Consider the following 12,917-nt stretch of genomic DNA (forward strand, 5'->3'; position numbering starts at 1 on the left):
AAATATATATTTGGGTTGATGGTGAAAAAATACAGTATTCAAGTACAGAAAAATAAAAAAGGAGAGAGGGTAGTGGAATGATAATGAAGGTGCTTTTTTGGACAAGCTGTCGATTTTTTTCTAGCGTTGTTTGAGCATGTCGCAGATTTTCTTGTGTTCTGCCCAGTGTTCGATTTGACATTGGCGACGGCAGTACCAGACAGTTTTACAACTGTTGCCGGCAGTTCACAAAACGTGACAATTATCTGATCTGTTGTGGAAGGAGGTGACTCACTTCCCACCACTTGTTTTTCGCCTATCTTTCTTTTTCATGTAGAAAAATGTAATTTCTAAATTTCTAGCGCAACGTTTTTGGAACTGTTCCTGGAGCATCGATTCTCAGATTCTGCGCCGCAAACTTCGCACTTTGGAACCTCATTCATCAGCTAAAAACGAGCTTTGAAAAATCCAATTTTTGAAGAAAAAAATTGAACCTGTTCGAGGCGATCGATCTGCCACATTTTGACAAGCTCCTTTGCATCGCGCTGTGTTTGCTCAAAAGAAGGCTTTGCCCAACTCGTCATGGCGGATTTGGCGAGGGAGGGGTACGCGTCTGAATAAAGTTTAACACTTGTTACCAGAGTTGGTAAAAAAGTATACTTCACTCGCCCTTCAGAATGAAGTATACTTCATGAAGTATACTTCAGGGCGTTGCAGGGCGTTGAAGGGCGTGAAGTGTACTTCCGCCCTTCCCCTACTTCAACCGCCCTTCCGCCCTTCAACTTGGTTCTGTCGGCCATCAGAATCCATCCGCCAGAATTTTTTCAAATTTCGCGCTCATTGGCTCTCAGGCGCCATAATTTAAATCACGCTGATTGTGGCAGATGAAGGGGCAGCTAAAGTTTTCGATAAGAACCGATAGCTGAAGTATACTTCAGCGCGTGAAGTATACTTCAGAGCCATTTCGTACTTCACCGCCCTTCAAGAATGAAGGGCGCCCTGCAGATTTTTGAAGGGCGGGGGGAAGTATACTTTTTTCCAGCTCTGCTTGTTACTGTAATAAATGCGCATTCTACCGCCGTTTAGAGCATTTCTTGCTGATGAGGGTGAAATGAAAAAAGTCAGTATACTGACTATGAAAACTGTCTATGAAAAAATTTCAAAGTTCTGACTCAGATTTCTACACAGGTTACTGAACCGAGTCGCTAAAACACCGACAAAACCGCAACTAACGAATCTTTGAGCTCACAAGTTGTAAGCCACGTCGTAAACCGTAGCTTGAATTTAATTAAGCTTCTTTGATATTGTATCTGTTGAATTATTGAATTATCAACTTTGAATTGTCGCGATTTTAGACCCTCTTTGATGGCGAGAAATTTCTACAAGGCTGAGCTGATGAGCTGGCCGCTATCTAATCGCAGTGCACCAAATAGTCTCCGGACATACAAAGATAAGGGACTCGAATCTCTACTCGGGCTACTTTCTATCGTACGGGTCGGGCACAATTTGGGGAGTAATTATAGAAAGGATCAAGCCGCACCCTTCTTTCTTTCGTAAATTTGAAAATTATCTTTTTCTAATGGAAACGGCTCCTTCTAGTAATCTGTAATCAGCGGATCTCTTCAATTAGGGAATGTCAAAAGAGGTACAATTGGTTTAGAAATAATTACTTGCTTTAACAACAAACAGGTTATTAAAAATGTTAAAAAGAGAGATGTTTTGATGGAAACAAATGTAAACGCATCCTCGTTTGGGATCGTCTTTATTAAATTTAACCGTAAGGTGATTAAGGAGTCACCAGTGTATATCGCGAAAAAGTGGGTCGTGTCCCCTTAATTGAATCACGAATCCAATATTCGGTAAAAGAGAATTCTCACCTTTAAATTCTTGAATCATTTCATCCCTCAACTCCGGCTCGGATTCTATCAACAAGGAATAGGATTTCGCTTGATCGGGAGGAGAAACTTGCAACTGAGAAAGAACAGTATTCAAATCATTCAGCGGCGAGCAAAATTGAAGAACAGTCGGCGTCAAATATTTCTGAACTCGCATCAGGGCCGAAATATTTTGCTGGTGGAATTCGTATGAAGAAAAGTCTTTTGAAAGGGCTAAATGGTGCTTCTTGGAAGAGAAGCTGCTTTAGAAGCACTTTTGAAAACATCTCAAAAATCTCTCTCTTATCATCTTAATAGCTCCCTTCAAGTAACCACAGATAAGGGGTCAATTATTGTGGCAGAAGGGCGCGTATTATCTGAACATAGAAGATTCCTGTTCGAGGCTATTTAGCTCTGCTCCTTCGCATGTAAGTAGCTGCCGTAATAGGAGTAAAATCCCTGTTTCATGTGGCGATAACGGATCCGTTTTCTTGTGCCACTTTTTCCAGGGTCAAAGTTATTTTCTTCAGAAACGATTGAAAGCAAAACTGCGACCCAGTCCTTTCCAGAAATATAAAACCTGTCGCTCTCGATCCAACCGCAGCCATCTTCCATCAAAGCGACCAGAAGCTGTGGAACGTTGAGTTTTCGAATAATTCTCGTGTGTGCGTCCAATGGAATTCCCTTCCCAGCTTCAGAGAGGTATCTGAGTATCGTGATGCATTTTGGACCGTATTCCAGGAACATGGAAGTTATGAAGTTGTTGTAGATGTCGCGAGGTGTTTGATCCCTAAAAAAAGAAGTTATGAATCATAACTTATAATTTTTAAAAATTTAAAGAAGAAGTAGATAAATATTTAGGCTATGATTTTTGAACTACTTGGTATTAGCTGGAGATAGCGATCTACCGCGGTGTCTGATTGAAAAAGGTGTAAGAAAGAACGCAGATGTCCGACGAATTTGGCTTATAAGAGACGAGAGGTCTTCAATTTTCAAAGCAACTGAGAATCATAGACTATGATTTTTGAAAAAATTAAATGAACCTAGAATGAAGAAAACGTATCATTGAATTGTATTTATGCCATTTTCTGCTATGTGTCCTTCATATACGATGTCAAATCGGACCTCAGAATCAGAAGCAACCCTTGAAAACTGATCCCTTGAAAAATATTAAATGCCGAAAATCTTACCCGTCTGGTTTATCGTGTTTCACTCCATTTTGATGCTGAGCATAAAGTAATGAAAGCGTCCTGTAGCAATAATCAACCAAATCGACAGCTAAATCTCCAATCGTTTCAATAACTTCTGCGTTGAACGAAATCGTTTCCAGGAGATTGAGAATCACCGCTGAAAATTTTTTAAATTTTTTGTTGATCTTTAATTATGAAAGAACAAGTCGCGCTGATTATTTTTCTCCGCCGCAAATTGCTTTTCAGAACTAATGAGAGAGAGTCAAAAATATTCGTTGAAAAACGAAGTTGCGCTTTAAAAATTTGAAAAAACGAAAACGCAAGAAATTCAATTTTTGGCGGGACGCGTTTTCGAGTTTTGAAAAATTGAATAAGAGCATAGAATAATTTTATGGGAAAAACGCTTCTATGGAATGCCCGGCGCTTGTAGAACATACCTTCGTTATACATTGATAAATAGAACGGAATCGTGGACTTCGGGGCGAAATCCTGAATCGCGGATTCTTAGCATTCATTTTTCCAGCACAATGTCATGATTTTGAGTGAATCCTGTCCTTAGTTTTGATCATAATCGGCACCACCTTCTCGCGCCACAGTTCTGCGGCGAGCAAGTCCTTGACGAGCGTTTTGATTTCGTGCGTGACCGCAAACGCCTCGGAGATGTAATCTAAAGACATTTAATTACACCCGATTACTTATTTTCTCACTAAAATTTATGTTTACCAAATCATTCGTTGCTCACCTGAAACTTGCGCGTGAACATTGAGTTGTGCTTGCTGGTTGAGTTTGTTTAGGTATTCGTGTTGACGTTTCCATTCCTTGGAGCCGATTTTGTTCAACGGGATGTGTCTGGTAGACAATTAATCAATGTAATAACAGTCGACAAAGTGTAATTACCTTAGAGTTTTGACCATAATCTCTGCTTCTCCATGCAAAACAATATCCCCCGCTTCCTCTTCCATTTTCCTTTTTTCTAAAATAATTATAGGTAGTTTGATTCTTGCTTGATTCTCTTTGAAGCTGTTTTTTGAAGGCAGGAACGGTTGGTTATGAAAAGAAGATAGTTTCGGAATGCGGGCGGGGGCTCAAAAGACGCTCCCAGTAATTTTGCTCGGCGGCGATTTTCTCGTTGATGGCGAAATAGATCAGCCAAATGAACAGAACGAAAAGGATGATCCAGGTTGGAAAAGCGAGAACCCAATATTTGGAGGGAAAGAAGTCGTCGAGGCCGTATTCGTCGAGGATTTTCTAAAGAAAAGTTTAGTTGACTTTAGTATTTACTGCCTTACTTATTGTCTAACGGCCTAACTTATTGTCTTGAGACCAAAGAGAGAGAGAAGTTTTCAACTGAGTAAATTTTGAATTCAATTTTAGTTACCTGTGGTACAACGGCCCAGATAACATAAGTGAGAAAATACAACCGGGCGGAGAGATACAACACAAAGCCGTAGACACCTCTTGAAACACTCGGCCCGGGACGTCGTGGCGCTAGATTCGACATTTCATTACCCTCTTTCTGAAATTGAAACCGACGGTAATTCAAATTTGTATGAAAATAAATGAATTTATGACTGATATAAAAATAAAGTAAGATTTGATTGAACGATATAAGACTTAATTGAAAGAATAAAGTATTGTAACGAAGCTACAGGTTTCTTTCGCCCCAGTGATCATCAGACATGATCCTGTGACACTTGTACTGTTCATACGATGTCATGATGCTCTTCAACTCTCTCATCGCCTTCGTCCTAAATTTCTTAGTCACAAGGAGCTCGAGACGCTCGGCCCCCAACAAAAATTAATGTGGTAAACCCATCATTTGAGACTGTGGTGGAACTAGTCAATCAAACTTTGGATAATGCCATACCCACGAGTAAAATAAGTATATTTACATGACCAATGTACCTCTCCAAGTCAGCAAAAATATCATTTATGTGATAAGGAGAGCGAATACATTTGATTGATAGTCACCACTATCGCTAGCCCAAAGAGGTAACGGAAAATCTGGTTATGAAAATAAATTGAATCATTTATGGCTTGTAGCCGGGGCTCTAGAAAAAGAGTGTACCGGTAGTTGTGTTCCTTGACAGGGTCGATGAGCAAAGCTTCCAGTCGCAAAGCAGCTCGCGCAGAAGTCTTTCCATACGTGCTCAAGAGATGAAAGCTGACGATTTACATAAGCGCCTCCGCCCCTAGTACCCTACTGAGTAGGGCCTACTCCACACTTATGCAATCCTCGTAGCGACATGTTAACCCTATAGAGATATACAGTTAGAATACTTGTTGTACCAGATAAATACTTCTCGAAGTTGGGAATTCTAAAATCAATTCATTTCTTTAGAAATACACAACTGTTTCGTTGAAATCTTGTAATTAAAACATGCAACGCGTCAAAAAATACTGATATCTACTGACAGATGCTGACACTCGTCTTCTTTCCAAAGATAAAATTACTGTCAGAAGCCTTCATATAATTTCAAGAAAGAAAAAGAATCTTTCGTCCATTTTGCGGAATAATCTGAAGAAATATCTCATTACCTCAGTAACAGTTATTCATTACGGTTCGGTAAAGAAAAGATAAGCGAGAAAATTTGAAGTGTGCTCCTTCCCCTTATCTTTGAAAGCAGAGAAGCACGTTGCCTGATTTTCGATCGACTCGATCAACCCCTCCGAAATAGCCGTGTTCACCTAAAAAAGTAGTTCAAACAATGATAGATTTATTATTGAGGGTCTCAATTTGAGACTTTTACACGAACAAGCGATGGTCCTTTATCTTGTTCTCGTGTGAGTTTGATTGATTTGAGGAGGATATCTTAGAGAGTTAACTTTCTCGTCTTAGATTCAAATATTCTAGTGACGAAAAATACGTTTATTTTACCGGCGAGCTTAAAAAACTTCTTTTTCTATAATTCAAAATTCAGACTTTATTTTCAACTCTAGTTTTCTAAGAAAACTTTTCTTAGTCCCGTTCTTACCTTATTTCTGAGTTCAACAGTTCTATTCTGCGATTGCGCCGCCTTCAGCTGCCCGATCAATTTCTTATCATCAGTATCAGCTTTATTCTGCTGCTGGAGGAGGATTTCGCGTTGTTTCTTTTCGCGCAACTTTCGCTGCCTGACACGTTGGGCGGCTAATTCTGATCCAGTTTTTTCCTTGTCCGCCATCTGCGAATTTCAGTTCTGATAGAATTACAGAATTTATTATTCAACGCTTATTTTCATTTTACAAAATAGAAAAGGTCAAGATACACCAGTGTCTTTTTGTTTGTCGATTTTATTGTTTCTCGATTAAATTAATATTTTTATATCTTTTTTGTTGAAGAAAGTACAGATAGAAAGAGCAATATGGGCGGCAAGATAGTGGGTTTGAAAATATATCTACATGCGCCAGTAAACTACATTTGTGGCACTAGAAAGTGTGAACGTATCATGGAATAGTGGTAAAGCGGATAGAAGATTCTAGTAATCTTTTGGCAATGGAGCGGGCTTCATTTCGGAGAGCTCGTTCGGTGAGGAAGATGAGTCTTGATCGTAGTCTTTAGGAGGCGCCGGCGGAGCTGGTGGCGGTCGTTTTTGTTTTGGAATAGCTGAAGGCTCAGAAACTGGGTCACCCCAGTTGACTGCGAAGGGGTCGCATTGAGGCTGCGAAATTGGAGCTGGATTTGGCGGCTTCGATTCTTTCGTTGTTTTCTTCGTTGTTTTCAGCTCTTTTAAATAAACAGGTTTCACTTTTTCGGCTGTTTTAGGCGCCTTGGAAAAAGCAGTATTTTGATTGTCGTTTGGATTATCGCCCCATTGATTGAAAATATCGTGCGTTCCGGACGAAGATGCGGCGGTTTTATTCCGGTTTAGGTTTTGAGAAGCTTCCTGCTTTTGTCTCGCTGCTCTTGCACGTGCGGCAGCAGATTTTCCAGGGCACGGTCTTGAATTAATGATAAGAAAGGGTACTAGAGGATGAAAAATTAATTGAAGAGAATGAGATGAAATGCGAATGAATGGAATAACTTACTGATAATAGCATATTTCCGAAATGTTGCGCCCAAAGTGGAATTTGTAAACAACAAGGCCAATAATTGCCAGTAGAAATAGCAGGCCGAATACCACGCTGTAAGAGACCATGTTCTCGTCCAACACTAAAGCAGGTATCAATCAAACCGAATTCCGAAGAAAATATGAGTCGCTTACCGTGTCGTATCATGGGCCCAGAATCGACGGAGCCCCCATAGCCTCTCTGCGAGCAAGTTCTGCCGCCGTAGCCGACGTTGCAGTGGCAGTTCCCACGAGAATTGCAAATACCCTTGCCGTTGCAGTTCTCTGGGCACGGCTTGAAGTCCTCGTTCGTTTCTCGCATGTCTGCCCTGGAAGAGAATTAGGATAGGGCCCGATTCTTTCGACTTACAAAGGAACGCATTCAGAAAAAGACTCGTAGGTATGCCAAATATTCTCCTGCTGAGAAGAACAGATGCTCTCTTCTCCACATGGTGTTCCTTGAGGAATTCTATCGCTGTACCAGAGCATTTCGCTCCCCGCCAGGTCTCTTGACCCTCTCCAGTCGACATATTTACAGTTAGCGCCTTCTACAGATCGTGAACGAACATCAACGTCGCGGAATTCTTCCTGCTGCAAAGTCGCTAGAATTAAAAATGTGAAAATGTAGATGTTGGAAGATTTTGGTTTGTTTAGGGTGGCATCGTGGAAGTATACCTCAAAATATACCACAAAAATGAGCATTAGTTTAACATGCCACAAAAGTACGTTTTTTGTTTACATTCAATTCGGTACCTGAACCGTGTTCACATTGGATCTTTCCACAGAGATAATCGCTCGGCGCTTTGCAGTCGTAGTAGTTTTCAGACCGACTAAATTCAAATATGAAAAGACTTATCTAAACTATTGACCATTTCAATAGAGCTTTGCAGTAAACATATGCTCTACAAAATTTTTTTCCACAAAAAATAATCTTAATTAGGCATCAAAGTTTGATGACCAAAGACGGCTGATTTCTTTCATTTATTATCTAAAGAGATCAAAAACGCCGGACATCTATCGCGGAAATTAACTGCAGCTGTTCAAAACGACATCTATCATATTTTACCAGTATATAACTCGGATGAAGATTTCAAATCGAAAAATAGTTTTTTTTTATACAAAATAATGATTTTAAATTTCTTTTTCTAAAATGACGCATTTATAGAAACGAAATCCCTTTAGATGGCACTTTCTGCTGTGTAGAGAGAATTTTTATCTATCTATTAATTAGAGAAAAAAACAGTGCGGGAGACAACCCTGATTTTTGCACCAAACTATCAACAAAAGACTTTACATTCCGAATTTTTTAATTTTAATTTCTTTATGTTCTAATAAATACAAAAAAAAATAAAAATTCAAAACTTACAATATGCCCGGTTTGTACATCTCTCCACAGTTTCCACTATAATCGCCTCTTGTTCGATTATTCGCCTTTTCCATGCAAACTTCATTGACTTCAGCTTTTTCGCCAAAGAATTTCTTGCACTGATCTGATCGTTTTCTACATTGTCCGGAGAAGCAGCGTCCTTCTTCCTCACACTTCTCTCCGTTTCTCGTCCAGACATTTTGAGGGCAGTATGGGTAGATTCCGTCGCAGTATTCTGGCAAATCGCAGCTATTTTGCTCTGCTCGGCAGATTGATCCAGCTTTTCGTAATTTGCAATCTTTGCAGCAAGGGCCATTCGTATCTTGAAAAATGCATTGCATTTTGACTTTCGTTGCAAATTTCAGCTCCCTTACCAGAACATTCCTTTCCTTCGTGGTACATGCATGTTCTGTGGTTGCAGCATTTTTTGCATTCGTCAGATGGGCTTTCCCCGCAGTCGCACTCTTCCTCCCGCTCAACCAAACCGTTTCCGCAGTTTTTCGCGCCGTAAAGAAGCTTCTTTTCAGGAATATCTTGAAGGCATAGCTCGTCCTTTTTGTCATTCAAAGCGGTTATCGACGCTGGCGACCAGATGGAGATTTTCGTCGAGAGGGAGTAGCTAAAATTTTCGTAGAAAAGAAAAAAGAGGAAGAAAATGCACCTAGGAGCCATGATACACTTTTGACCGATCGGACACTCTTTGTCTTTGATGTGGTTGAGTCCCAAATTGTGTCCCATTTCGTGCGCCATCGTCGTCGCCAATCCTACAACTTCGCTCGCATGATCTTCATTGACCCCAATAGAGCTCCCTCCGCGGCAAATCGTCCCTACCCAGGCTTTTCCGATGGTCCCGGTGTCCTCAAAAGTTCCTTTGGCGACGATCAATTGGGAGTTGTCGACTCGTTTCCATCGCTCTTTCAATCCCTGGCTTGGATTTGAACTGAAAGAATTGGTCTTGCAAGAAGAAATTGCCGATTTCTCACCGATATTTCTGAAAGCTGCTTAGAATTGTGCCGGATTGCTTGTTGACAAGAGCAATTTCATCTTTTTCTTTCCACAGAATAATATCGAGCAATGCCACTCGGAAGCCAGCTTCTTTGTAGAAATTGTCAATGATGTTGTGCGCGGATTCGTATCGCTTGAGAACTGGGCGGTATCGAGCATCCGAATCCGTTGCGTTGTCTTTCTCATGCTCCTAAAATCACGTGTGAATAAGTGCTCTTGAACGTCTTGCCGATTCTCACCAGGACGAGTGATTGGGCGACCACCATGATGAGTTCAATAAATTTTATCGTATCATCTTCTTCTGCTGCTCGTCTTTTTCGAAGATTCGCATGATTGTTGCTAGAGTCGAATTTCAGCTTTTTCCCGTCGTTTTTGAGGAATTGTAGTGTTTTGGAACATTCGTGGTGGAACTCGTAAGGGAATTTTCGATAGTTAGACAGGTGGGCAGTGGAGTTGATCGTAAAAGAAGAGTCGTGGAAAGAGTAGTAGCCATCTATCGAGCCGTCGATGTCAAGTGAGAGAGCTCCGGTGATGTTCGTCGCTGAAAGGGATGAATTGAACAGAAATAATGTCTATTTTACCTGTGTCGATGAAATAATGGCACAGGCCGATAGACGATCCAGCCAATTTGTTCAATTTCAGCCTCAGCTCTGGTATCCGTTCGCTTTTGTTCTCCGGTATCTTGAATTTTTCTCGACATTCTTCATACGCTAAAACAGTTCCCAAAAGCAAGAATCTTCCCCAAGTCGCTTTCATCCTCGATTCCTCGTTTTTTCTACGCGATTCTATCTCTTTCTCCTCTCGATTTCATGAGTCTGAAAAACGGTATAATTTGAAAGGTGAAAAGTATCAAAAAATAAGCCGCGGGAAAACTCTGTCAATTTGCGGGTTTCCGCAATTTTCTGAACAATAATAAAATGAAAGAGACCCTTGAGGCTTTCGGCCGAATCCGGGATTGGAGAAAACAGAATCCAGACGGATGCGATATTGCTCTTTTTGATTAATAAATGATTAACAGACACGAGTCTTGAGGGGAGGTGATTTATTGCAAAACGGGCTGAATTATCGAAAAGAAGATAAGATTCTTCAAAAGCTGATTTATACTAGTCAAGGGTTATTCTCTCTGACGCCCAAATTGAAATCTTTTCTCTTTGAAAAAAGGAAGGAAAATGGCTAATTGGTAATTAATAAATTGGGTTAACCAGATGATCATAAAAAGGATTATTTGAAGCGGCGAATGATTCAATCGATTTTTGTTTTCTCTTTGTTATTTTCTGCTTGAAAAATGCTCATTTTTCCCTATTTGAAGCCCTAATGAAAAGTTTTCTCTAGATTCTTCAGTCAGAAAGGAAATCCCTCGCGGGCGCCAATCAGCGCGCGCCGAAAAACTCATTCTCACAGAAACTGAAGAAACTGCTTCGTTGTTTTTTCAATTTATTTTGTTCTCAGAGAAAAATACTGTCAGCCTACGTGTGATTCAGTAAGGTTTTGGCTTCGTGCTGCTGCTTCGACGCATTTTCGACTTCGTTTGTGACTTTTTTCTGTTTCTGGAGTTTTTGATATTTGAAAATGGAAAATTCTAGATGCTTTTATGAATTTTCATTTTACTGAAGCTACTGTTATTTTAGTTTGAAACGAGAGTTTCCAAAACTGAAAAAAGAAGAGAAAAAACTTTTTTGTTTCAGAGATGTCTTCGAAAAAGCAAGTTTTCGACGAGGCAGTAAAACTGTACCAAGAACTGTCGCAAGAATTCAAAGGCAAAAGCGGCCAGCCAAATCTCGAGCAATGCGGAAATATTCTTTCAAAGCTGAAAATTCTCCTCACTAAACTCACCTTTCTCCCGGCAGAAGAAACTTCAAACGCTCAAAAGGTAAGTTTCCTCCCTCTTTTGAATCCTCCAATATTTTTTTTAGGAATTAACCCTGGCCCGCGATGTGATCGAACTGGGAGCGCTGTACTCCGTCGCAACTCGTGATATTCCCGCTTTCAAGAAATACATGCAGCAATTGAAGGCCTACTACTTCGACTACAAAGACATGCCCAAGTCCTACTTTCGCAGCCAGCTCTTGGGACTCAACCTTCTCTGGTAACCACTCACTATCTTCTTCTTCCTCCAGCTTATTCTCGTTTCTAGCCTTTTGGCTCAAAACAACGTAGCTGAGTTCCATACTGAAATCGAGCGTCTGACATATGATGAAATGCAAAATGATCTGTACATCAAGCACCCGATCAAGATTGAACAGTATTTGATGGAAGGCAACTACAATAAGGTACAGTAACAGCCACTTTCAACCTCATTTGGGTCCTCAACTCAAGAAACCCCGATTATCGAACCAAAAAGCCCGATTTATGGTCATATTATAGCTTTTCCTTGCTAAATCGAACATCCCGTCTGAGTCGTACAGCTACTTCATCGAAATCCTGTTGATCACAGTCCGAGAAGAAATCGCCTCTTGTCTCGAAAAGGCCTACAAAGACATGTCTACAAACGAAACTCAGAGACTCCTTCATTTGGCCTCTGAAAAGCAGCTTCAGGTACCCCCTTCCCTTTACCGATTTAATATCAAAAATTCAGGAATTCGCGGGAGAGCGAAACTGGGATATGGACGCAAAACTCGTGACGTTCCCACGTGAAGAAGTAAAGGACAGCATCCCGGCCAAGGACATGACGAAAATGATGCTCGACTACGCCTGCGAGTTGGAAATGATCATCTAATAGTTATTTTTACATTTTCGTTCACTGCACCAGTTATTAATACATGTATCTCACGGCAAATAAAAATGATAGTTGAAAAATTTTAACCCAAAAGCGTTACAAAGCCATTTCCTTGGATTTTTGACTCGCATCGCTGAAGCGCTCGTAGCTTTTTTGAGTATTGGAGTCAGCATTGGTCGTCAAAGTCCAGGAATCTGAGGATCCGTACATTGTTCCAAGGTCAGATGTTTGAGGTGGGAGCTCTACTTCTTCGTCTTTTACTAGCGACAGTTAGTCACGTGATTCTCACTTCTCGCTTACCTGGTTCTACCATCGATTCGATCTTAGCCTTGAGCTCTTTATTTTCCTTGACAAGAGCGTCTCGTTGTCTCTCCATGATTTTCCGGGATTGTTTCAGATACTCGACTTTATTCGATTCATAATTATAAAATTCACAAATAGACTCCTACCTCGCTGCTTGAGATATTGACGATCAAGCCTTTTCTTCTCCTTTTCAAGCTGAGTTGATTCAGCTGAAATATATTCTTTGCTCATTTTTGCTTGTTCGAAAACTACTCTCTCGAAAAAATGAACTCAGAAGTGGAAAACGGACCGCTTTTATATTCTCTCCTGCTCGAAAAAATTCTTTTTCGACTCGTTTTTTCTTAGTTTAGTTATTTTCAACCAAGCTGGATCAATCAGACTAGTGTATAAAATTTTCTTCGTTGATTTTTGCAGCAAATTTAAAAAGCCTAGCATAAGTAAAAAATCATTCCTCCT

General features: G+C 40.4%; 5 protein-coding genes across 5 annotated transcripts; 1 reads left to right on the forward strand and 4 right to left on the reverse strand.

Annotated features, from left to right (window-relative positions):
* Window positions 1–3: 3 nt before the first annotated feature.
* LOC145711876 (zinc finger MYND domain-containing protein 10-like) lies at window positions 4–4,086 on the reverse strand. The gene is made up of 10 exons (XM_081789564.1): window positions 3,941–4,086; window positions 3,786–3,892; window positions 3,596–3,710; window positions 3,481–3,530; window positions 3,044–3,200; window positions 2,272–2,643; window positions 1,857–2,116; window positions 474–592; window positions 364–425; window positions 4–211 (listed from the first exon to the last, which is right to left on the reverse strand). The coding sequence occupies exons 1-10, from the start codon at window positions 4,003–4,005 to the stop codon at window positions 121–123; spliced, it is 1,398 nt and encodes a 465-aa protein (XP_081645690.1). The 5' UTR covers window positions 4,006–4,086; the 3' UTR covers window positions 4–120.
* Window positions 4,036–4,581, reverse strand: LOC145697233 (phosphatidylinositol N-acetylglucosaminyltransferase subunit P-like). The gene is made up of 2 exons (XM_081774411.1): window positions 4,422–4,581; window positions 4,036–4,291 (listed from the first exon to the last, which is right to left on the reverse strand). The coding sequence occupies exons 1-2, from the start codon at window positions 4,542–4,544 to the stop codon at window positions 4,091–4,093; spliced, it is 324 nt and encodes a 107-aa protein (XP_081630537.1). The 5' UTR covers window positions 4,545–4,581; the 3' UTR covers window positions 4,036–4,090.
* Window positions 4,582–4,597: 16 nt separating this feature from the next.
* On the reverse strand, window positions 4,598–6,224 carry LOC145697223 (uncharacterized). The gene is made up of 4 exons (XM_081774400.1): window positions 6,019–6,224; window positions 5,684–5,731; window positions 5,112–5,179; window positions 4,598–4,791 (listed from the first exon to the last, which is right to left on the reverse strand). The coding sequence occupies exons 1-4, from the start codon at window positions 6,205–6,207 to the stop codon at window positions 4,689–4,691; spliced, it is 408 nt and encodes a 135-aa protein (XP_081630526.1). The 5' UTR covers window positions 6,208–6,224; the 3' UTR covers window positions 4,598–4,688.
* A 68-nt stretch (window positions 6,225–6,292) lies between these two features.
* LOC145700994 (disintegrin and metalloproteinase domain-containing protein 12-like) lies at window positions 6,293–10,283 on the reverse strand. Its single transcript, XM_081778223.1, has 11 exons — window positions 10,024–10,283; window positions 9,682–9,983; window positions 9,421–9,632; window positions 9,099–9,377; window positions 8,812–9,056; window positions 8,438–8,759; window positions 7,825–7,901; window positions 7,442–7,673; window positions 7,228–7,400; window positions 7,052–7,175; window positions 6,293–6,964 (listed from the first exon to the last, which is right to left on the reverse strand). Exons 1-11 carry the CDS (start codon window positions 10,196–10,198, stop codon window positions 6,502–6,504), a joined length of 2,604 nt encoding a protein of 867 aa, XP_081634349.1. The 5' UTR covers window positions 10,199–10,283; the 3' UTR covers window positions 6,293–6,501.
* Window positions 10,284–11,097: 814 nt separating this feature from the next.
* LOC145697625 (26S proteasome non-ATPase regulatory subunit 8-like) lies at window positions 11,098–12,244 on the forward strand. Its single transcript, XM_081774846.1, has 5 exons — window positions 11,098–11,312; window positions 11,356–11,528; window positions 11,577–11,712; window positions 11,807–11,977; window positions 12,018–12,244. The coding sequence occupies exons 1-5, from the start codon at window positions 11,130–11,132 to the stop codon at window positions 12,156–12,158; spliced, it is 804 nt and encodes a 267-aa protein (XP_081630972.1). The 5' UTR covers window positions 11,098–11,129; the 3' UTR covers window positions 12,159–12,244.
* The last annotated feature ends 673 nt before the right edge of the window (window positions 12,245–12,917 follow it).

This window comes from Oikopleura dioica, chromosome 1 (genome assembly GCF_907165135.1).
Source record: "Oikopleura dioica chromosome 1, OKI2018_I68_1.0, whole genome shotgun sequence".
In the NCBI taxonomy this organism is placed as follows: domain Eukaryota; kingdom Metazoa; phylum Chordata; class Appendicularia; order Copelata; family Oikopleuridae; genus Oikopleura; species Oikopleura dioica.